Raw genomic sequence first — 26,358 nt, 5'->3', positions numbered from 1 at the left:
AAATTATATTTTGTATTGTATCAAAAAGTTTCTATACATTGTGTGCTATTCTGCAAATTGCAAATAGAAATTGGATACATGCTTAATAAAAAAATAAACCAACTGAAGTATAAGGTCCTCGTTTTCAAACAGAAATACATTTTTATCTTTAGAGAAATGCAAAGTAGTGATATGTAGGTGTAGGTCCGCCCCTCCCCAATAGAGAGATTACACCATTTCCCATAGAGTATGAGTATTTACAGATGTTTAGTTTTAAGGCCAACGAATTTACATCCAAACCAAAAACTCTTCATTTCTAACATTTTATTTAATACTTCTAACTGCAAAAAAACAATCAAAGATAAGTGCTGATTGGTTATTACAAGTTATTGCCTGGTGCAAGTTTTCCCTTTGCCAGTAAAAAAAGGGCCATTTTTTAAGGGTACAAAATCCTTCACCAGTCAATAATATTTTAGATTTGAGAAGGATCAAATGAAAACATTTTTCCAGTGTATCTGCTTCAAAAGACCTTGGCTATTGATCATGCAGTAGAGATGGCAGAGCATTTGTTAGCCCTGTCATTGATCTTACATGGTAAATTACTGTACACATATTTCTGTAGCGTGCTCTGGTAATGAAAATATTACTTGGTATTCCTGCACATCCCTATACCTTGTCTGGATCTTCACAGCAGGAGTGGTATTTAATAGACGTTTTCAGTCAAACTGCAGGAGACAAGCAGCAAGGTCTGTAACAAAGGGATCGTCTCTGCTCTTCCTCGAGCTGTCGCTCACACCTAAAACCATTGCTTTTTGAGCTCACTCACTTCAGGGCTTTATGAAAGCATGAACACTATAAATGACTAAGATTGTTAATGGCAATGTGTTTGTGCCTATTTATGTAAAATTTATTGACATAAACATCATCAGTATTAAATCTGCCCTCACATTTCCAGCACATTCTTTCATTTCTTTGTATAGTTTTTACACACACACACACACACACAATTAATAGGTTTACACGCAGCTTCTTGGCATTCTGCATGTAAGCTTTAAGGCTCATTTACAAACAGACATAAAGCAGGCACCTAGCACCCATAGGTGCAACTTTCAGTAGGGAGTGAAACAGTAGCTCCCCTCTCAGTATGCAATGCTGCTTGCATCTAGCAATTCAACATACCAAAGGGCTATCTGTGCCAGACATGTCCCCAAAACAATGTTAACCAAGTGCATCATTTCGAATGAGCAAGGTGTGAGTGCCGAGGAGCACAAAGTATAAGGGAGTCCTGTAGGTAATGCTTGCTTAGGGCAGCTTTTAAGTACAAAGTTTCTTGTGTCTGACATCATTGGAAGGGGCCCAACTTTAGGCCCTTTATTGCACTCCGCAAGACCTCCATGGGGTACCAGAGAAAATCAGTTATCAATTTCCTTCCATCTTCAAACATTAACAGCTGTGTTCATACCATGGTAACACGCTATCCTTTTAGTTACAGAGACATGCTGTGTCAGAATGCGGTAAAAACGTGGATATCAAATATGCCTTAGCACATTTGATGCAGAATGGGGGATGCAGAATATGGCTTTGTAAACTGATAGTATTATCCATCTCAAAATGGAATATAGTTGAAGAAAGCTTCCTTTTTTAATTGTTAAATGGTTAAATGCAGTGGTCTCTTTGCTTTGACGCCTATTTTGATAACCAACAGGGGTGATCTAAAGACATTCATCGCTTTATAAAGGGTGTTCAGGTGTATTGCACTCAGTGCCATGTAAGGCTGCTAATTTTAGTGTATTTATAGACTCTCTCTCATAAAGGGTTAATTAATTAGTTGAAAAAAACACTTCATATTCACAATGGGAAATCTTAGCAGAAAAAAGCCCAGAGGAACTGCAAATGTGTTAATTGGATACGCTTGTGTGTTGAGGCTGCTTTTTATTAACCCTGCTCTAGTTGGATTACATTTTCTGGCTGTGCTGGAATTAAACATGCAAATTCTCTTTGTAAAGAAGACACCCTCCTTTAATAGTAACCCCTTCACATTAAAACAAATGGATGGCAGATGGGATCTCTGCTGGACCAGTCTGTCAGAACAAATCGCCTGATTTAGAAAATTGGTGGATTGTGTTAGGGGCTCCTGCAAAAGGTGTCAGATATGAGAAACATTTTTTAAGCCAATAATAGGGGTGGGGTGGGTCATAGAGGAACAGCAAGGCAAGTGTATAAATGCACAAGTACATATACTGACTGCTAAAAAAATGCCCAAGAATAATATTTTTCTTAAGTCTAGGAAAGGACAAAAAGGGTGGCAGAGTTGTTTTTTTTTATTTCCAGTCAAATTCTATTTTTTACTGTTCTGCTTGTGGGCATAATATGGTTTCAGATGGATAGGATCCCATTGATCTAACAGCATATTGCCAGTATATATCATATTTAGCAGAGATACATAACAATAATGAACACTCCATCGCTGGAGATATTTGAATAAAAATGGTTTAGTGCACTCATCGGAAGGGAAATGTCACATTATAGCAAACATTCTGCTGTGGGCAAATAATTTATTCCATATTAATAGGCATTTTCCCCTTGGTTAATGGAAAGAGAGTGTTAGTGAAAGGCTGGGAGCTCAGATAGGCTTGGCTTTTTAATTCCCACTTAGTAGTTAGGTTACCATGTGTCAATCTGTACCGTGCTTGAGAGTATGATTCGATCTGCTTGTCAGTGTGTGTAATGCTAATAATGTCTTTATTATTTTACAACATCTAATTTTACACAGTTCTGTAGCTAGGATTTATTTTTTAGGCACATCGTATTTGTCTCACACTGACAGAAATAAGAGGATAATGGCATGTTTTGAGCACATAGCAGAGAGCTCACATTATAGGTATATCCAAGTGGAACCCCCTCCCCACCCTACCCAAGGGTCCATAAAGTTCTTACTATGGCATTCATACATCCAGCTTGTTTGACAGTGAGTAGGCCCTATGCACTAGTAGTTATAGCAGGGCAATTTTCCTAAACCTTTACTTGTATTTGTCTTTGTCTCCAAGCTGGCCCCAGCTCAACACTAGCTATTACTGGAAATGCAACCTGAAGTTATACCTCTAATAGCATAGATCCTGGGATTCATATATTGCCACAGTTTGAACCATCAGAATTATCAACTGAAGCTTGTTTTAGAGCAATTAGATACAAACAAACAACCTAGGGGCTGATTTACTAAGACACGAATTCGAATCCGAATTGGAAAAATTCCGATTGGAAAACGAACATTTTGCGACTTTTTCGGCGCCTTTACAACTTTTCGGAAATTGTAGCGACTTTTTCGTTACCAATACGATTTGCGCGAAAAAACACGAGTACCCATTACGATTCGCTCGTATCTTGTCGCGACTTTTTCGTATTGAGCACTTGTAAGCGGCGGGCGAAACTTTCAGACTTAGCATGATTTTGGAAGCCTCCCATAGGACTCAATGTCACCCTGCAGCTCCAACCTGGCCCAAGAAAAGTCACTATACTGAAGCTTGAATGAATCCGAACGCTACGAAATAATCGCAACATTTTGCGCAACTTTCGGAATGGCTACGAAAAAGGCGTGACTTTTCGCGCAAGTTTTAACGCTACGAAAAAATCGCCAGATTTTGCGCAACTTTCGGAATGACTACGAAAAAGTCGCAACAATTTTCCGAAAAATCGCAAAATACCGATCATTACGAAAAAAACGCAATCGGACGCATTCGGCCCGTTCGTGGGTTAGTAAATGTGCCCAACAGGATTGCAATAAACAGGTAACCTAACAGAGATGATGTAATTATCAGTCATATAGATTTCAGGGTAAGTAGGCATTTGGATTTGGTCACATGCTACCCAAGCTCTGTAGCATTTCAGATGTTTAAGGGCAACGCAGGGAAATTTAGTGAAGCGCCATGTGTGGGTCAAAGGACCTTAGTACATTGTGGCTGGCTTCAATTTGTGTCCGTGGAGGAGGTTATGCTAAAGTAGATCTCTGTGGATAAGCCTGGAATTGGTAGTATTTTAAAAGTCCTCTGGTTACTTTTTTACCCACTTACTACACCTGGATGATGGAACTACCACCCAGTTTCATAACTCCACTCTGTGGACCCAGAGAACTCACCCTCCTGCAGTAGGAATCTTCCTGTGACTTTGACAAATGAAGCAATGCAAATGCCTTCTCATTAGCGATTTACTTTATTGCCAGTGGAAAGCTGTTTCTGCAAGATTATTCGCCAACAGTATCTGAGATTTAACCGCAAGCGAATTATCTCCCCGAGGGAATTTTTCTTAGTGGATCTTCCAGTTTACCTCTCTTTGGTAAACAACTTCTAAATCTAGTGCATAACCAGAATTCTCCTCCTCTCATCCAGGAGAGTTCAGGCCCTTCCCCTGCTAAAGTCCTTATCGTGGCTTCCTATTAACAAAGAATATCTTACAAACTCCTTCTCTTAACCTTCAAAGCCCTCCATTCCTCTGCTCCTCACTACATCTCTTCTCTTGTGTCTCCGTACGTTCCTGGACGACTCCTTCGTTCCTCGCAGAGCAACCGTTTGGTTGCGCCCCCCACTACTACTGCTGTTTCCCGCCTTAAACCCTTCTGCCTTGCTGCCCCTTACATTTGGAATGCCCTCCCTGATTTCCTCCGGAGAGAATCCTCCCTCAGCCTTTTTAAAACCAAACTAAAAGACTACCTTTTGGAGCACTCACCCAGCACCTGATCTCTGAACTGGCACTTATATTATATTGTCACTCACTTTGACCTACAGCACTTATATTTGCCCATTTGTGTCTGTTAGTTACCCTCCTATATACATTGTAAGCTCTACGGGGCAGGGACCTCCATCCTCTTGTGTCTTTGACTCTTAACTTATTGCAACTGTATCTTGTATTAATTTGTATTTATTTATTTTTATTTATTGTATACTTTGTATTTATCTATTATTATCTTAATAACCCCGTTTGTATTAATGTATTCTACTGTACAGCGCTGTGTACATAAGTAGTGCTTTATAAATAAAGATATACATACATAACCTTCTTGTTTCTGTTTTCTGTTGCTGTTATCCCCATTTCTCACATTTCTGATTCTTTCTCTTAGATAAAAGTTGTTCTCTTATTTTCAACCACTCATCTTTACTTTCTGAAAGGCTCTAGAACCCAAACTGGTCAGCTTAACTTAGCTCACATTTAGCTTCTGTTCCGTGTGTTTCTTCATGACCATAGTCTTTGCTATTTTAGGTTCTACTTACAATTGGTCACACCGAAAAGACCCAGTGTAAATGCAAAAACAAAGGAGCAATAAAAAATGCAGACTATGCTTCAAAAATCTTTATTGCACATTAGTATAATCCCCATTTTCTTTTCCCCATAATCCCCATTTTAATTGCCCATCACAATATTTGGGGGAAAACACTCACCGTTACAGCCAGGCAAAAATTGTGTTGAGCCTGCAGCAGCTCCCTTGATAAAAGTGCCAATGGCTTTAAAAAAACCATTCATTTTTCTATTACATTACATCTTCTAAGGAAGTAGAAGATATGAATCTCTTTTCTCTTTTATTGACTCAAGAGCAAGATATAAAAGAATTAAATTACTCTTTAATGAATTGCTGAATACGCCCAGTCATTTGAGTAGGAGTTTCTTTTAGAGCAATGGCTTTAAGACATATTTCACACAGACATTTTATTACAGTCTTGAGGCAAGGCACTCTAATAGTCATTACACAATACATTTTAAAAGATAAGATTTGTTCTTATGCCTAACAGAACCAACAGAGAGGGCAGAGTTTAGACTAGCTGTAGTAAGAGACTGAAGCATGGCATAGATAAATGTACCTGTTATGACAATTGGAAATGCTAAAAGACTCATGTAGGGAAAATGTAGGCAAAGACTTTCACTTCCAAAGGATTTTCTGCAGAACAGTCCACATCCTATGACTATCCAATTGGGCTATTGGCCACATTTACAACATACTCAACAAGAGGAGAAAATGATAGCCGGGGAGCTAAACAGAAAACATTGTAACCAGCAGGCAGTTTACATTTGTCTTTGCAAGTGACTAATCTTTGTGCATTTTTATTTGACTAAAGGTGTCCATACTTGTAACAATATGGTCTGGCAGTTTGGCTGATTTGCCCTTGTTGCCAGCTCATCATTTAATGGGCCCCATGGATGCGGTTTCCAAAAACTGCCCTCTGATCCAGTCAGATTACAGTCTATCTGAACAGAAACTATATTTAGCCATGCCTTCCATTTTTGAGAGTATTTACAGTGAAAGTAAATATGGACACACCTCCCTGTCACGTCCAATAAGATTAGTGTTTTTCATCCATGCATTAAACCAGTCTGGATAATATTTGAAATTTAAAATGTGTATACCCTGGACATCCACTGGTGTATCATCATTGTAAGCCTGCTTCTAAAACCTAGCAGATTTGTTTAGAACAGACTATAGAATGCACAACTTTTATTTTATATAAAAGTTTAATTAGTGAAATTCTTGTCCCGATGGGACCTGGGATTTGTTGTGGTCACAGTTTTCCCCATTTACCCTGATATGCTAAAGAAAATCATGTGAGAAACTAATGTAGGACTGAGGTGATGGGGCAGGGAAAAGACAGACCAAATGTATTGCTCTAGATAAGCAGCTTAATAAAGGGAGGCTAAAATGGTAAGTTTCTTGGGGAGAATTTGCAGTGTAAATAGGATAGCAATTAGTTAGGAAAGAAAGAAATATATCAGCCTAAACAACCATATATCTGTGATTTAAAAAGCACAAGGATAGAGAGCTTTGGCCTGTTTAATGCCACATAGCATTAGTCCTGAATCTGTCTTTAATACCTCTTATTTGGAAGGCAAATCATTTTGAAAAGCAGTGCTTGGCTGTACTTGGCTATATTAAATCTACAAGATTTGGACCGTGACCTCTCAATCATGGGCACGCTTACCAAGAAGAAAAGGCTTATGATGCTAATGATTAGTGGGCCCTTCATATTGGGTTCTTTAAGTGGCCTTTGGTGTCCTAGTCTGAATCTGTACATTCACGCAAAAAACTTTAGGTCTCCATTGTCAAACTTTCCATTTCAGTGAATATAAAAGCAAACTGAAGCTGACACAAATTTGGCATTGTACAAAGTTACACACATTTCAACATTTTATCTTGAAATTATTTGAGAGAACTGAATGAAAAAAATGAATGTAAAAATATGTTAAAGGTTGAATGAGAATGAAGTTTCCAAAAATGTGGATTTACTTTCAGTTGATAAATTTCTACTTTTTTCAAAGTTGTTTAGCCAACAAAGTTAATGACTGGTAAGTGTAGAAAATAACATTAAGTACTTTGACCTACTTAGTTTTCATCTTGGTTTTTTTTACCACTGTGCCATCTCAGCTTGGCATGCCTGGCCTAAACTTGTCATAATAAACCCTTATAATTAAATAGCTTTTTGGAACAAAGAGTTTAAGAACAAGAAAAAGAAAAGTGTGCCACTATGATATTCGATTTATTTAAGGGGGAGAGAGGGTGAAGAATTTGTGTTGGAATTTATTCTGACTCCTTTGACACATATGGAAGCTGCCAAACATCTTTCCTGCTGCACATCAGTTCTATCCATTTTCTTACCTTGCTTTTCCATATGGTGTGTGGAAGCCCCTCTGGCATAAAATCTTGCTCTTCCTTCTGCTCCATCAAGGTGCCTATGCTTTCTATTTGTTTCAAGTTGCAACACAGTAAACAGTAAGACAAGGACCTCTACAATAAACCAAACTGTACAATGTATTTTTAACAAAGATAACTTTGCAGTAGCATAGTGAGGATCTAATCCGCTATTTAGTGACATTATTATAATTGAAAATGACCTGCACGTGAAACAGGCATAGGATCTATTAAATGGAATGCTTGGGACCTGGGGTTTTCCAAATAAAGTATATTTCCATGATTCTGATCACCATACCTTAAGTCTTCTAAAAATTATTTAAATGCTAAACAAACCCAATACAACGGTTTCCAATATGCATTCATGCAGTTTAGTTACCAGCAAGCACAACATATTTTTTTATTACAAAGAAAAATTGAATCATTTTCAAAAATTTGAATTTTTTACATATAGAATTCTTTTTTATGGTCGTTTTGTATGTGCCCTCCAGTTTTTGCCTATTGTGACATCACTTGGCTTTAGCACCTGTGTGACCTGTTCATAGGTCTTGCCACTGTGGCACATGACAACCCGCTTTATGTACTTATCTAGATTCCAGCCACTGGGCTATAAACCAACATTTCTTTGCATGTGACCTATTGCCTAGGAGCTCTGTGGAGCCCCTAAGGGGTAAAGTGGAGCTATACAGGACCAGGAAAGGACAAAAATCAGGATTTATAGATTACCAGGGCTGCAACTAGGGGTAAGCAGAAAAGGCACGTCTTTATAGCGCAATGGTGAGTAGCCACTAGGCACATACCACTTGATTGCCTTCCCCTAGTCCAGACCCTCAAGTCCTTCAATTCTTGATCATGATTCCTGTCCAGCCCCAACAGTTTCCTAATGTTCGCTCATCTCTCCACCCCATCGCCATCACCGTGTGCTATGGTTGCCACCTCAGTCAGTTTTCTTTGCCAGGCAGGGGGTGGGAGTGACGTCACGGGGGACGGGGAAGAGGCGGGCTGTGATGTCACAGGACAGGGTTATGACACGCTGGTCTCCCATTGGCCAATCGCTGCGTCAATGTCAGTGAATCCTGTCTAATTTGGGAAACTGGGCAGGAGGTTTTGACCTCGACAGCCCTTATGAAAAGCCGGGCTGTTCAGGTCAAAACCAGACAGGTGGCAGCCCTACCATGTGCGGATTCATGCTTGCACTGAGGGGCGAGGGTGGAGCGAGGTGGTCTGCCTAGAATTGTATTCATGCAGCTTAGTTGGGATTAAGTACAAGGTACAGTTTTATTATTACAAAGAAAAAGAAAATAATTTTTTAGAAATATTTGCCTAAAATGGACTCTATGGGAGATGGCCTTCCTGTATTTCTAAACTTTCTGGATTATTAGTTTCCAAATATGGGAATGAGCAAAGTTAGATACTATTCTTAATTAATTTTTTGCACAAGAAGTCAGTGTGCTGGTTTAGTCCACTCTGATAAGGTGGAAGGTTCAAGGTGTACAGATGCAAAGGAGCCTTGTTGAGTTGTTATTTCTAGGGTTTCCTTAATGTGTAGCACTTAAACATACTAGTAAATTGACGCTAAAGTAGTTATTGACACTGTTTACATATTTAAAAGCACTGGTCCTGGGGCATGATGCCTTCATATAGTCATGGAAACATAAGCATATTATTTGACTTTGAACATCCTATATATTTTACAGTAAGGGATACATTATTCCCTATATATTTATGTCTATCTGTGAATGTAACTCATTTTTGCTCCCTGTTATTTTATATTTTGAATAATATAGCTCTGAGTGCATGATGGGTTAAAGGTTACTTTCTGGTGTACTGCTCCCAGATAATGTATTTTATATTGCATCTCCTAATTGTTCTGATTCTTTTTCATTAATTGTCACTTGGTTCTGACTAAATCTTATATGGGAACCTGATCTCTCACTAATTGGGTGCCCTTGACACAGCTTGCATGGAGGTGGGTAATGTGATGGGCATCAGGAAAAGCAGAGCAGAGTGGGGGATGGGACTGAGAACTGTGAGGCATTCTCATCCTCGTAGACAGTTAATTTATATTACGGGTTTCTATTATATGGTATCTAATAATGTAAACTCTTTCTAATAATGAGCAGTGTTATGCATGAAAACCCTTCCTGTTCCTTTAAAAAATACACAACTAGAAGAAAAATAAACCAGCAAAAAATTATTTATATGTGGAGTTTATATTTTCTGATAATTTTTTCCAGCTATATTGATATATTTATATTTTCAGTCAAAATAATGCATATGGAATCACCACACAATAAACGGTTTATGCATTTTACTAAACTCATCAATAGGAAATAAGGGTTCAGGAAGGTAACAGAACAACAATGAAGTAAAGGTTACATAGCATAGTTACATAGCAGAATACAGATAAAGGTAGTGGCACACAGGGCACACACACCATAAATCTTCACTATTTGGGCAACTAATCTCCCCGACATGCCATACCACGGGCAAGAATGTAAATCGCCGGTGAGACGGCATACGCATTACTTCGGTTGCTACCCAAATTAGCCTTCGAAGCTACACGTATGCCATCCCACCGGCCATTTACATTCTTGCTGGTGGGATAGCATTTTGGGGAGATTAGTCGCCCGCAATAGTGAAGATTTATCGCACCTTGTGTGCCACTGCCCTAAGTTGCGTAGATTGCCACCATATTCTACAGAGTTTATCTGTTACCTGCTGTGTAACCTGTGCCTTTTCTTCTTTGTTCCAGTTTGAATGGCTGTCCCTGTGGCAGCTTATTTATTATAACTATAGAGTCTTCCTGAAGCAAACAGAAAACTTTTACCATTGCAGGGCAACAGTACTTTTTAATAAACCCAATACGCTTGTTTTGCCTCCAATAAGGATTTTTTATATCATAGCTAGGATCAAGTAGAGGGTACAGTGTTATTATTACAGAGAAAAAGGAAATTTTTAAAAAAAATGAATTAGTTGATTAAAATGGAGTCTATGAGAGATAGAGAAGAGCCTTCCCGTAATTTGTAGCTTTCTGGATAACAGGTTTCGGGATATTGGATTCCATACCTCTATCACTTTCCAGACTTCATAATACAGCAAGTATTTAAAAATATGTGATATCTGGGAGTTGTCCAGATCTGTACTTTTTTTTAGTAATACTAAATACAAAGTTTACATTCTGTTTAGTACCAAATGTTTGCTTTCAAGAAATGGACACAAAGTGCCATATGTTCTGTACTCTGCATCAGTGGAAGCAAGGTGCAGGAAAGCCCTGTATGTACAGACTCCCCATGGAAGGAACAGTAATATCTCAGCTCAAGGTGCAGAGCACAGTAACTCTCATAGGTTAGGGTCTAAGGGACACAAATTTGCATCCTTTAAGGCTCTAGCATTTGTGCAGTTGAGTTAGAAATTAGGTCTAATGTCTACACAATTGTGGTGGCACCAATTTAGTAAAAACCCCTTAGCACCCACCAAATAATCACACAACCCTCAGATGACAGGTTTTAATCTGGGAATACAGAAAAATTAAACTCCATGCTCCATGCCTGCCACTTACCATGCTGATTAACGGTACTTAATGTCCAAAATCCTTAATCTCCAAAATCTCCAAAATCCTTATGAAAGTTAGTTTGACAAGTGAGACATAAGAGGATACCATCCTTGGGTGAAGTATGTTTTTGATCTTCCTTCTGCTGTGAGAATGGCCGAACTCCATCTTGTGTTAGTAGAATGCATTCTCGCATTGGTAATTATGTCACACATATCTAGTAACAACAGTAATAGGTTTTTCTTGCAGGGATCTTAATGTTATGCTAGTAGTGGTCACGTCCTTTTTTTGGAGATTTGTTGTCTGTTCTAGCTAAGCTTTAACCATGAGCAACAAACTTCCTTGTGTGCCATCACCCTAAAGGAAACTATCAGCAGGAGACAAATGTTTCTCAAAAAACTGGTACCTGCAAAGCTGCCTAAGAATGAAGTCCTCTTCTACAGAACTCTGGAAATTTTATAAACATAAATTTGCAACTAAAAAGGCTGAATTTGAAATTGCATGCACTAAATTAATTACAAATTAACATGGGGGCCAGGTAACATGCATTAATGTAAGCACTCTTTTTTATATATTTAAAGCCAATTTGGCCAGGTTATGGTCACACTTCCATGATGATTGTAGCATACCCACAGCCATCTATTTAATGGTGCTCTTATGCCTTTACATATCAGTTTTATGATTCTAGATCTATTCCTTATAAAATCAATATCAGGGGTAGCTAGTTATGCAGCTGTTGAATAAATAGGCTATGGAGTATTAAGGGGCCATTTACTTAAAGGACAAGGCAACTCAAAATATAATTTTTTGCCTAATAAAAGAAACCAAAATTCTAAGCAGCTTTGCAATATACATTTATTACAAGTTTGTAATGGTTTTTGAGTTATTTGTATATATAACTGCTATTAGAAGCAGTGTTTGTCCTTTCTATTCTCTGACCTGGTGGCTCTGACTGTTGAAACATTGTAACACAAGGCAGCAGGCTGACAGACCTGACTTGCTGGAGGAGACTGACCTTTGCAGCATTGTTTAAAATGTAACAACCAGGAGTTCAGCAAATGCTGCACAATAGCGAACTCCTTAGTGTTCATTGAGGAGACCTGTATTTGCTGCTCTTTGCAGCAAGTTCCACTATAAAAATTTGTAGACTGGTGCAATATCTGGAGGCACAGCAGCCCTGTCCTTACCACCCGCCTGCACCTCCTGACGGTCCCTAACTTGCTTATTTAAATGCCAACGAGTTAGGGGGCAGATAGGGGGCCGTCTACCTGCCTCCCCTTGCCTGCCCATTTTGGATCAAATGAAAAGGAGGCCAGAGGCCTGCAGCCATTCTCCAAACACCCCACACTGTGCAAAGTGCAAAAACAAAGGCTTTCTGTGACCTGTTTTTCCACACTTTGTGGAGCATTTGAAATTATCCAGTTTATGGTTTTTTTTTTTTTGCAAGTATACAGTCCTCTAGGAAGGAGGACTGACAGTGGACAAAGGAAAAATTGCAGTGAGCTAGGAGTGACGCGGCAGGTAAGTCACAATTCTTTCAAATATGTAGGTAGTAGGTAAGTGTCTTATGCAAAGGTGCAAAGTTTAGTCTAATACCCAGTAACAACCAGTCAGCAGAAAGCAAGTATTTGTCACTCTTGCAAAAGTTAACTTCTTATTGGTTCTTTTGGGTTACTGCACCTGGGAAAACTGTGCATTTTTACTACATATAGGTGGTTGTCCTTGGTGAAGGACCAACAAATAGGTTAACATGGAACTAAAATTCACGGCAAGGTAAGTATATATTTTATAGATATAATCCATTCATTTTTATTGATGATTAGACACTGTAGTTTTTATTTATTATTCTGACTGATGTAATGCTATTGTCAGTTGAGGGGTATCCACCAGGGTAACTGAGGTAGGCAATAGCAACAAAACGTTGGAAATTATGAGGCATTCAAAGTAGCTGTGTTTTTGAGACAAAAGTATTCTCTTTATTTTTCAAGTACCTCAGCACAAAAGGCTGGTGGGCTCTGCTCAGTGATTCTTGAGAATATGGGACTGATGCCAATTTTGGGCTTAAGTAAAAGCTATTACACAAACTAGGCTCAGGTTGTTTCCAAACACAGCCATTCCTCTGGCATGAAGCACAATATTTCTCACAAATGGCATTCTTTGTGCTCTCTGATAATAGAACTGTTTAGAGGAACCATTCAAAGCAATATCAGTAAGCTATGTTTATTTTAATAGCAGAATTCAATGAAGGGAAGGCAGTACGAGAAGAGGGTAACAGAGAGTGAGACAAGATGAAGGAGAGGAGTACATGGAGGAAATATTTAGGTGTGCGCGAGAGAGATTTTCACAGGGTAGAGAGTCTCCAACAGCTTTTAATTACCACTAGAAGCCGCGTGGCAGGGTGAATTAATGCAGTGAAACATCACAGTGCCAAGGGGGCGGGTAATGAAATCTGTCAGATTAGGATCCTGCTTTATACATATGCATATGTAATATAATTCTCAGTTGTGAATTACTGGGCGGAGTGTGGTGAACATTTAATCTTTCACTAGTACCATAGGGACTATACCATTAGCAAGACATTGGGAATATACGATGTACATCTACATCAAGGGACGAAAAGTAAAGACAACAAAAACTGTAAAATTTAAACAAAAGGCCAGATAAGTACCTCAGAAAAGGAGTAAAAAATAGCTTTGTGTCTTAATGATGGAACAGGGTTAGAGGTAGACGTGCCTCATACAGCAATGATACTGTTGTGTTTTATCACTGCATCTTTCTGTTGCCCTGGGTGCATTTTGCAGTGGGATTCCTGCTAAGTATAACAAGAAGCATTTTGTAGCAATTCTAGATGATATACAGTATTACCATGCAGAGACAAAATACTATGTGAGCCATACACAAAAGGGGAAGAAGAGTAAGAGTAAGAGAGTACTTATACAAACAAGAGCTTACAAAAAGCTTCTTCTTTCTAACACTCACAGATATACTTTATATAAACCTGCTCTTCTTTATACCATAGTTGTCTCTTTGTAATGTGCCCTGCAATGATCACTTTCTGCTCTGCTTCACAATATACATATAGCTTTAATTTTTTAGATACACAGGTAACGAAAGAGCAGTCACAATGTGTAAATCTGTTAGATGCCGCCACCCACTTGCCATTAAAATAAACAATGTGCACCATGTGTCCCAGAAAGTGATGACTGATGGCAACTTCTATATTCTATAGCAGGGCTTGAATTCCCAGTTAGTGTCATTCCATAACTTTTAACTGGCTAAAATATAAACCCAAGCCTACAGATAACCCAGCTGGTATATGTATGGGGTCTGCAAGGGTCTAACAATATCTCACCAAATACTCCATGAAATTCAGTTATGTCATCACTCAGATTTCCTAAAAGCTGGCCCAAATATGGCCAGTTATATAGAGAAAGGAGTAGACAAACCTTTGAGCTGTAAAAAAAGAGAAGTGGGATATATACCTATGTTGCCTTATGAGAAGAGACGCCAAGGATGGCATATCTTTAAGAAATAGGAAATATATATGTATGTCTCACAGAATGAGGGAGACATACTCATGTGCCTTACAGAGAGAGGGAAACATTCCTGTGCCTTACAGTAAGAAAAGCAGAGAAAGCCATATCTGTTGTAACATACAAAAATAAGTTAAAAGGGCAGTATATCTGTGTGCTTTACAGAAAGAGAAGCCAAGAGAATATCTGTGTTCCTTACAAAAAATAGGGAAAAAGAAGCCATATTTATGTGCTTCTGCAAAAAAAGCAGGCATACAATCCCTTAGCAGGAAATGTAGCACAAGGTGACATATCGTATAAACTGCAGAAAGAGAAAAGAGACATACACCTGTGTACCTTCGGGCTATGGCACACAGGGTATGACTGCCCCAGTGCTCTTGCACTGTTACAATCATTGTCTGCTACTGGCAGATGGTTGCCCATGCTTTGCTACAGGAAGCAGTGACAGGTGATTAAGGCTTTCAGCAAGAACACTGCAGTGTCTTTAGAAATCCCCTTGTGCCATAGTCCTTATGGAGGAGCAAAGGGAGAAAGATCTATTTGCCTTACAGAAAGAGCTGCAAAGGGACAAATATCTTTGTACGGAAAGAAGAGCTGAGTGATATTTACCTGGGTTTCTTACACAGAACAACAGGAACAGTCATGTTTATTAAAAAGGTACACACAAGGGCACATACAGTTGTACAACTGGAGCACCAGAGAGTTTTGCCATTCAAAGGGCAGCAGAATAAGAAGAGAGGTGTGTTTCTTATAGAGGGTGGCACAGACATATTGCTATGAGACAAGATGCATCTTGTTCCTATGTAGCAGGCTCTGGTGTATCAGTATCCATACATAAAGGCGCAAAAAGAGGTTATGATCAACACAGAAGCCCCTAGAACATTTATCATGGTTAGCCAATAACCTGGCCCAGGGAATTTCTAGCACTGGCCAAGTCAGGACTCTGGTCCCTATGTCAGAGGAATATACATAATTATTCTTTATGTATATAGTGCTAAGCACAGACATACTATGCAGTGCTTCACAGAAATCATATGTGACATATATAATATAATTATATACAAATATTTGGCCGCTGCCCAAAGAGGAGCTTACAATCTAAGGTCATTTACATACACTATGTTCTGTTTTATCAGGAGCCATTTAACCTGCCTGTATTTTTTTGGTATTTGGGAGGAAACTGGAGTACTTGGAGGAAACCCATGCAGACATAGGTCCTTTCTAAGGTGAACCTCACAGCACCTGCTGCATATTCATTATATACTAAGCCCCTCCACCAAAGCACTGTCCTGCTGTTTATCTGAAGACAGCACTCCAACACTTCTGGCAGAGATTTCTGCACACATGGGGGAAAATACAGTATAGCTGCAGCTGGATAGAAAGACAACTCTGTAATCTCAACATGCAGAGAGAAAGATACATAGTGCCATAGTGTATTGCTGTGAATAATTTAGCACAGGTATTTTGTCAATTTTGCCTCTAGGCTCTAAGGGAAAGTTGGGTGATAACAGCCTCAAATAGTGTTTTTAAAAGTAATGGAAAACATTCTTCCCCATGATGAATTTCCCAAGTGAGAAATAACTGTGCATTTTACCCAGACAGAGGGATAGAGAGATGATATCTTATTATGCTTTGTCATCTTCGAATGCGAGGTAATAGCAAATTTCAGTCCCCAGTCAGACATCCATCTACCCTCTGACTGATCCTCAATGACACTTCCGTTCTCCTTTGGCATTGATCAATACCCAATGAATATTATGGTAATGTCTGCTTCCAAAATCTAAGAATATGCAATGATCTACTGCAGGGGAATGTACAGGGGAGTATGCATGATTAGTGTCTAAATTGTGTACCTAGAGGCAGTTCTGAACTATTACTGCCATTATTACTTTCACTTTTACTAGATGTAGTTCCGCAGTATTAAATGATAATAAACTGGTTGTCTCTCCAAGAAATCTGTTATGGGTAATAAATACACCAGTGTGGAATTAGATATATTTATTGTTGACAGAAAAATACACTATAAATGGTTAGAAACTAAAACTACAACATTTTGATTGAGTACACTAAAGGAAATGCCCTCTCAACAGCTTGCTACCTTATTTATGTGTATGACCTTACCCATTCTTTGTGTTTCCAGCAGTCACCCTCTGGCATTTCAGTTGGTAGGGGGTATTCTGGGTGAGACATGATTTCCCATTGCTTGCCAGTTCCTTGAGGACGAATCATTTGTTACTGGATGGGTAATTTATCCTGACAAAAAAGAGGTGCACAATTTGAAGCTCTGGGTTGTAGATATGTCAAAATGTCCAGCAGTATTTGAAACAAAATGCTTATGGACTAGGGCAGATAAAAAGAATGAATGAAGAATTAGACCCTGCATCTCTCTTTTCTTTCACAGGATATATTGATCCGACTTAAATGCTTAGTTTCTTATTTTGTGCAAAAGTGGAAGCTTATTAAAGTCTGCTGAAAATAAGATTTCACAATACACAAGTAAAGTGCACACATTCTATATAGTCTCTTCTATTAGTTTTTCTCACAGGAAAACAGCACAGCACTCATTTACAAATTTAAGAGCCCTTATCTATCTCTATCTGTTCTACTGTCAGTAATCAAAACTACAGGCATGTCAGTTGGGGGAAAAAAAAAGAAAAATGGCAGTCGTGCAAAAATACAGCTTACATTTAGCATGGTTTGTTTCAGAGAGTAAATACCTCCACATCGCTAAAAGAAAAACACGCTATATCAGATAACAAGCATAAATGTGTAACCGATGCTAAAAAATGAATGCCTCAAGCTATGTGTAGGTGTGAATGTGAGGCTCAGCATAATAAATGGCAAATGGCCATATATTTTTTATGCAGAATCTGGTCATTCTTTATTGGCAAGCAGTTCTTCACTATTGGTAGAAATGCTACATTGCAGAATTATTTATAAACTGCTTGCTTTTTTAAGGTACTGTAATAATCTTCCACCTGCCTAAATGGACATTTTACTTGTACTATCAGTCAAGGGACACAAAAGAACTAAAATGACATACTCAGCGTGCCCCTTCTACTGAAGCAGGCTTTGTATTGCCAACTGCACATGTACCTGCTTATTATAGATATATTAGCTGGTTTCCCCTGCATATGGGAGTCTCTGCATAGTGCAAGTGATGTTTTAGAATTCTGGAGTACATCTGTGTGAGAGTCTAAGCACGTCTAAGGTCACAGGAGTTTTTCACAGTGCAATATACAGAGCTGCTTAGAAAAGGCTCAAGTGTTGTTCTAGAAATACTGAAAGGTAACTAAAAACAGAATGAAAAAATATTATGTACAACAGAAGGGATGTATCAAGGTCCTCTGCCAACTTAGACAGTGATCACAATATCTTCCCTCTCATCCCACTGTACTTACCCCCAATGTACATAAAAGGGGCAAATTCAACAAAGTAGAGAGCAGGATTGTGTTTTACACACATAGAGCTGAATTTCTGGTGTTAAAACACTTAAGTTCATCTCTTGAAGCCAGCAGGAGTGGATTTTTTGGCACCTGGTGATGTTTCATCTGAGACAAGATTCTCAACTGCTAAAATGACAAACTGTAGCAGTAGCACTTGGTAGAAAAAGCAGCTCACATAATTTCTAAATGTCACTTTTTGTGACCTTTCCGGAGCGGTTTGTTGCTCCTCGGGTGACTAAGGCACAGAGTAGTAAAATCTAAAAGTTTTCAAATCAACACTAGGGGGCACATTCATCAAAGTACGAGTTCGATTCCCGAAATGGGAAAGATTCAGATTGGATACGATAATTTCTGATGATCGCAAATATCACGAAAATGCTTACGAAAAAATCGGAATAGTCAAGATAATATCATATTTGATATTTGAAAATACTGTGTAAAACCAAATATATTTAAAGGGCTGTGTGTATTGAGCCTGAGCATGAACTAGGGGCGATGCCGGGTAGCCTGCACTCAACTGGACACTGCCCTCACATGATCTACAGGCTGCAAGCAAGCTGTGTTTTGTCATGCATATTGTACATGACCTCTTAGACACTTCTGCCTGTTGTCCTTTGCGTCTGACAAAAGGTCTACCTATTGTACATGACACTGAAGACAGCTCTGCTTATTAAACTATGCACTGGAGACAGCCTTGTACATGACATAAGGTCACAGTTCAACATATTGTACTTTTTATTAGGAGCCTGACAAAGCTCTGAATATTGAACTTTGTCTTAGGAAATGGCTCTCCATATTAAACACTGAAATAGACATAATTCTTAATATTATACTGTTGTGTGGACGCATAACTACATATTGTATTTGGCAAATAGAATCAGCTCTGAGTATGAAACTTTGCAGTGGAAAAACTTTGCATTTGCAGACAATGCTTTTAAATAAGAGCAACTGTGCCTGCTCTTCTATGTGAATCCACTGCATTTGCACTGAAAATGATGTTTGGATGTCACCATCAAAATTACATTAGTGCCTGATTCAGTAAGTGCAAGTTAGCTGTGTCAATTGATGATGGCCTGCACCCAGATCTACTGTGTTCCTCTGCATCAATAAATGCATTGTGGGAGATTCACATCAGAAAGGCAGACGAATGCAGCAGTGCCAAACAAAACTATGCAGAAATACTAAGAGTTGCTTTCGTACCCTAAATAAAAACCATTTTTTTTGCGAAATGACTGCAGAGGGCTCTGCCAACAAGCAGAATTGGCCCTAATCATCATCATTTATTAATCAAAAGAAAATGGCCTGTGCATGCATGACCATATACCCCTGATCCACCTCTGTTATGTCCAATTATGCTAAAACACCCATGATCCATTCAAATCCCACCCAGTCCCCCACATGTCCTGCTCCCGTTATGACCCACTAATCACATGTTCAAATCTCCTGGAGCCCCCTGTGCAGTGAGGACCCTGACTGCAGTATTCCCTGAAGCCCTAAAGGGAGAACCAATTTAATATTTATACCCTTGGTTTAGAATGAGAAGTTGGGCAGGCAGGTGTCTGTACATCTTTGGCCATATAGTGCATTTTATATAAAAATTGTTGTATGCTTTCAACAATTACATTAGGTAAAAGAGAGGTCTAAACCTAGCACCCCAGTTCTTGCTTGACTACAAATTAAAGGATCTTCCAACAAAAAGAGTCTGTTGCACTGTTAGAAGATCCAGCAAGAGGGAAGTATTGATTGTATTTCGCTTATAGCTAATAACTTTTTCTATTAGCAGTTAGTAAATACAGTGTTAGACTGGCCCACCAGGATACCAGGAAAACTCCCAGAGGGCCCAGGTGTCAGTGGGCCCTCCTGCTCCTAACTATTTGGCTTGTAAGCCTATACCATGGCCATTACTCAATTCTATATGAGAATAAATGGAGAAAAGGATAGATAATAGTATATACAAAGAAGTAATTAAGAGATTAAAGAACGTGAGTGAACAGAGAAGGGGAGAGTGGGCCTAAGGTCTAAGGTTTTCAGGTGGGCCTTTGGCACCCCAGTCCGAAACTGAGTAGTTAGGTCCCCTTTATTGGGGATATCAGTTACTTAAAATGACCATAGCTATTCAAACATAAAATTTAACACCACTTATATTCTATCCACTGTCACTTACTTCTACCCATAACTGTTCTCAATGGAATAACCTTACACCTACTTAGTTATCATTACCACCCTCCGGTCACATTATTCAACCTATAGGATTCATTTTCACAGACCTAAAATTGTAGTTATGTTGGGCAATGGCTCTCTCTGCTGCCCGGAAGGTGGCACTACAACCAGCCCCATGGAATAGTATTAACCAATCTTTACGCGAAGTATGGAGTGAGAGGTTTGGAACGCAATTGGAACGCACGGGTCCGTAACTAAAATATGCAATAATCATTCCTTCCGGGGATGCTCTTTACATCAAGATGGTAACGTCTGTGCTGAGCAGTGTGACTATAAGTAGGTGAGGTTCTCCAAGTAATCTATTTTCAGGGAAGGTAGAATAAGTACAAACGTTTCCTAGTAGAGGGGCGGCTGGGCAGTCAGTGTGACACGTGTCTGTGTTACACAAATACCGGGCTCGGATCTGCTCGGCGCTCACTACTGTTTAGTATCATAATAGTCTGTTCCTTATCTGCAGGGTCAGCTCTGTACTTAACCGAGATGTCAAGCAGTTTGGCAAACAATTTCTGTTCGATGGCAGGGAGGAGACATGCTGGAACTCGGATCAGGTGAGGGGGTTTCAGGGGGAGAGTTTGGTCTAAATTTGGCCATACAGAGCCTGATTTGGCTACCAACTGGATGGACCATGTGAATAATAATCTGTATATAATAATAATAATTTAAATAATAAAAAGAATAATAATTTGTCTCAACCTTGGGTTTGTGATTGGATCACACTGTTGATCTGCCAGGAGCTGACTACCTCACTGGTGTCTGATGTTCGGCTAGATATGAGTGGGGAGGCCATTGGCCATTTTGCATGTGTTGGCCACATGAAATGAGACTGGGGATCTATCATTGGCTCATAGCAGTCCAGCATTGCACAAAAAACTCCATTAGAAACTCTGGTTTCTTCCAGTTACTCAGAAATGGGTGGTGCTTTTTTCAGTGTAATGCAATGAAAACCCTAATGCCCTAGCTTCAGTTTAATTGGGCACACAAAATCTGGTGCCCCATGTCTAAATAATGCCTGTTTCATTTTAACTTCTATGTTATGTTCTAAACTACTGAGAACCGCGTTTGTAGGTTAAAGGGATACTATTCCCCCAAACATTGTACCCTTCCTTATACAGTTAGACCCTACAATCATTTTCTCTTATTGGTATCAAGTGTTTAGGGGTGGAGCACACAGAATATCACAAAATGGAGGCTCAAGGAAGACTAGATATTTACTCATATGTATTTGCCAAGTTGATAAGATTACTTTATAGGTCAGATGCTTACAGAATTGGCTTACAGCTGTAATTTATCTATAGACCCCCCACCCCAACCATATCTTTTCACATTTCTAGTAGGCAAAATATTTACCCCTAATTGGATTTTGTGATGTTTTTGTTGCTTATAGGGGTCGTGTCAGTGGGTTTTGATGGAATTTCCACAGAATGTATTAGTCTCTCAGATTCATCTTCAGTTCCAAGGAGGTTTTTCCTGCCAAACCTGTGCTCTAGAAGGTAAGCTGTGAAATGATGGACTTTTCAATCTGAGTACATTACTATAGTATTACTGTACTAAACAGAGTTGTTACCATTGACATTCCATTCTGAATGTCTTTTCACTAGGCTGCACAAGGATTAGGTAATTTTACATGAATAATGAGTCTCTGGTTCCGAGTAACTGCAGCTTTTTGCAGACAATGGCCAGACTTAGGCTGTACTATACATAAAGCTATCCAATAACATTATACAGAATAAAAGGGACTGTAAAGGGTTTTTAGTGAGTTATGAAAAACTGAATACATCTCTTTTGTTCCTAGGATGCTACAAAGATGGGGAATTGGTGAAGATAGCAGACTTCTACCCTGAAGACACCAACACTCTTCAAATATCCTTTTTTGCATTACATACCCTCTCTGATGTTATGAAAGCTCTGCTACAGTGATCCCCAACCAGTGGCTCAGGGGCAACATGTTGCTCACCACCCCCTTTGATGTTGCTCCCAGTGGCCTCAAAGTAGGTGCCAATTCTTTAATTTCTGGCTTGGAGGCAAATTTTCCAAGCAGAGCCTCCTGCAGGCCAGCAGTCCACATGGGGATACCAAATATCCAATCACTGCCCTTATTTGGTACCCCCAAAGAACTTTTTTCATGCTTGTGTAGCTCACCAACACTTTATACATCTGAGTGTAGCTCGCAAATAAAAAAATAAAAGGTTGGGGATCCCTGCTCTACTACATAGGCTTCTTTAAAAAAAAAACTGGGCATTTATAGGTTTGTGATGCCCAAGTGGTCCACAGTGATAGTTAACCAGAACAATTGAATTCTGACAAAATCGATTACAGTGTTGCTGCAGCCACAATACCTCCCTGATGCCTAAGCAGTACCAAAAGTCCGGTTATTATTTGTTTCTCTTTATGGGAGCTTGCAGCAATATAACAGCCAGAATGGCTCCTTAGGCAATCGGGCATCTATTTTAAGATGTCCGTTGCACCAAAAATATAAAACTTGGAGGGGAAAACTGCAATATCCTGAGATACCAAGTGCTTGGGGTTGGTAAGGCCACAACAACTGTTTCAATTTTGTGATTGATCATATAAAAGAAAAACCCCTGCTTGGGGCTGTAATTGGTAGCAATAAACATGTTTTGGCACTGGTGAAATGTGCGTACTGACACCCACACTCATATAGTTCTTAAAGAACCTTCACTCGCACATAGCAAATGCATTTCTACACACATACTGATGCAAGAACATCCTTACACTAACACACATTCATACACTGATTAACTTGTTTAGATATAAAAACATACATCACTTACATCACATACATCACTTTTCACATTCAGATGGAATGAAAAAGTAAGGCACCATAGGTATATGTCTCTATAGCAGTGGTTCTCAACCTTCCTAATGCCGTGACCCTTTAATACAGTTCCTCCTGTTGTGGTGACCCCCAACCATAAAACTTTTTCAAACGACCCTTTCACAGGGGTCGCCTAAGACCATCGGAAATATGTGTTTTCCGATGGTCTTAAGCGACCCCTGTGAAAGGGTCGTTTGACCCCCAAAGGGGTCCTGACCCACAGGTTGAGAACCGCTGCTCTATAGCAAGATGCACTTCATGCATTACTGTCTAGATTTTTGGTTTAATTGCAAATTGTATTCCTTGATTGAGCTCCTGTTTGATCTCTTAACTCCTTTCCTTCACAAATTTACTTTTGCTGAGCAGTCAGTCAGCAAGCTCAGGGTTTCATTTCTAAACAGTACTGATTTCTTTGGGAGGATAACGCTTTACCATTTGGATGTTCTTGGATAGAAATATAACAACGTCTTCAGCAACTGAATTAAGCACTGTACCAACACTGCCCAGATTGTTCCGGACAGGACAGAAGTTGGGTCACACATTACATCCAATTCTGCCCCCTCTCTAGGCTGGACCATTGCTGCCTGTTATGAAGGGATATCAAGTGGCGCTGTCAGGTTCTTCTCTTACAGGCTATTTAGGAAATAAAACATAACACTGCCATACATGAAGCTCTTCAGGAAAGAATAGTAAAATGCAAAAACTGGATTAGTTGGCCAACACTTTCTACTAATTTTGAAGAGTGGTAAAAACATAAATGCTTGCACTTGCACTCACCTCCAGACTTTATTCCTGAACCTTCAGCAATGGAATGACCTTGCATATACCAGTATAGGATCTGTTATCCGGAAGCCCATTATCCAGAAAGTTCTGAATTACAGGAAGGCTCCATAGATTCCATTTAATCAAATTATTATCATTACAAAATTTTCTTAACATTGTTCTTGGTCCAAACTAAGCTGCATGAATCAATATTGGTGGCAAAACGAACCTATCGGGTTTGTTTAATGTTTAATTACTTTTTAACAGACTTAAAATGTAATAATCCAAATTACAGAAAGATACGTTATCAGGAAAACCCCAGGTCCCAATCTTCTGGATAATTGATACTGTTCATAAATAAAGCATGGTCCCTTGTGTGTGGAATGTCTGTTTTATCCTAATGCTATGTGAGCTAAAGAGCTGCTGATACATGGCTTATTTTCCCAAGTGAAGAATTCATGACTGGGTTTTTGACTGTTTGTAAAACATTTACAAATAACATTAAAGTCATTGAACATTTTAAATTACTATGCAAAGGTCAGAATTGCAATTCTTTGTAACTATGTATGAACTCCTTTAAGGAAAATATTAGGCTATAAACCTAAACTAATCCCCCCCCCCCCCCCCCCCCCATTAACCATGATTCTGGAAGCAAACCAAGCCATGCTTTTCTATCTACTGTTTTTTTTGTTTTTTTAAATTAAGACAGTGTCACTGGTTATCATGATTTCTTGGTTATTACCTGTAGCTGCTGTTTCTCGAGACTTTTATACTGGTGATGCATCCAAGCAGCATGCTAAAAGGTGAGTTATGATTGAATCGTTGGTTGAAACATGTATATTTTGAATACAATTTTAATATGGCCTTTGCATCTCTTGGCTGTGTGGCACCATCTGAGCTTACAATGGAGGTGCAGTCTGCTAACACGGAGTAGCGACTGTGTGTTCCTGCTCTCATGCGCCAGTTAATGCAAGAAGAGTAATACATTTCTGTCACCTGAGCGGCAGTGCTAACTGGCTACTGCTGTTGTTACCAGGATGATGGCACTGTTTGCAATGTTTTACAAAGCAAAGCTCTGGAGTCCAACTGGCAAAACTCTTGTATTCGCAAGTGTAATATACTGCCATGATGGTATTTGACAACCACCACCCCCCCACTCCCCCTCCAGTCCTGCCCACTGTCAGCAATAGATTGAGTAGCAGTCAGGCAGGAGAACTTCCCTTGATAAGGCTGGTAAGCTTCAATCCTTTATAGCTGTATGGAATAACTAAAAAAAGGAGATGTGTGATAATCTAGATTTTACCATCTGGATTTGCATTTTTAAAGAAAAAATGTATCATGACCTAGAGACACCCGTGCCCCAAATCTCCATGGATTTATTTTTAGATAGATGTTGTTTTAATATAATCTGGCACCAAAATATGTAGTGTATTTTTCCCACTAGAGGGAGAAGTTGGGCAGCACTGACCTATAGATTCAGTGGTTATATCAAGATGCTGCTCAGTTGCAAGCTTGTGGGGGAGAAAGAGCAAAAGTTGGTGCAGATGTAAAATAAGGATTGTGACACTAAAAACACAACATGGCATTTTAACTTTCTATTAGCCACAGGAGAGTTCTAAATCTGTGTTCAATTTGTATTTACCGAGAAGTATATTTGTTCTTATGCCATTAATTTAACAGCCTGTAACACTGTGTTTTCCCCAGCCCTGCTTCTTTCTGTGTGTTAACCAATAAAAGGCTAATTTAATACATACCTGGTTTCCTCTGTGAAACATAAGTGTGTTTAATACAGTGGTGGTATCTCCTAGAATATCCTTATAATCCTTTGATTGTAGTAATAGTAGAGGACTAGAGAGATTACATGCATAAAAATTGGGATTATTTTATATGTATTTTTGCTTAAAAGGATACTAACAGATTGGATGTTTCTGCTACTTGTCATGGCTACTTAACCCCAGGAAATATCCTGCCATAGACAATACTGAGAATTGCCTCTGCTAATACACACGTAGAGACAATTATCAGTAAATGATCAGCATTGTCTATTTTTGCACACTAGCTGTATGTTTCTTCACCCTAACTGGGACCTTCGAATTTATGGGGGGGTAGGGCTGTAGCCACAAAATATAGTGAATCAAAGCAAAAAGTGCATTCCTCAGATCTGTAGTTGGCACAGCGAAGTACTGAAACTCTGCCAGTAACAGGTATCTTTTTTTTTTTTTTGTAACTTAAATTTTATTTGGTTTTTGACAGCATAATTTTTACATACAGTATTTGTTTCTTCAAGGTATAGTATTATACATTGTATGATCAGTAACAGATATCGTATGATGTAAAGTCAGGTCAAATTTTTATACATGTAA

The 26,358-nt window shown here is 39.0% G+C and overlaps 1 protein-coding gene across 1 annotated transcript; it reads left to right on the top strand.

Moving 5' to 3' along the window:
- The first annotated feature begins 20,543 nt into the window (after positions 1-20,543).
- Positions 20,544-25,742, top strand: nr2c2ap (nuclear receptor 2C2-associated protein). The gene is given in 5 exon segments (NM_001016306.3): positions 20,544-20,677; positions 20,855-20,945; positions 21,782-21,887; positions 22,190-22,257; positions 23,579-25,742. Coding segments are annotated over 5 exon segments (411 nt in total). The 5' UTR covers positions 20,544-20,639; the 3' UTR covers positions 23,687-25,742.
- The last annotated feature ends 616 nt before the right edge of the window (positions 25,743-26,358 follow it).

This window comes from Xenopus tropicalis, chromosome 1 (genome assembly GCF_000004195.4).
Source record: "Xenopus tropicalis strain Nigerian chromosome 1, UCB_Xtro_10.0, whole genome shotgun sequence".
NCBI lineage: Eukaryota > Metazoa > Chordata > Amphibia > Anura > Pipidae > Xenopus > Xenopus tropicalis.
Note: the sequence above shows the minus strand (reverse complement) of the source record. Positions and strands in the feature narration are given on the sequence as shown.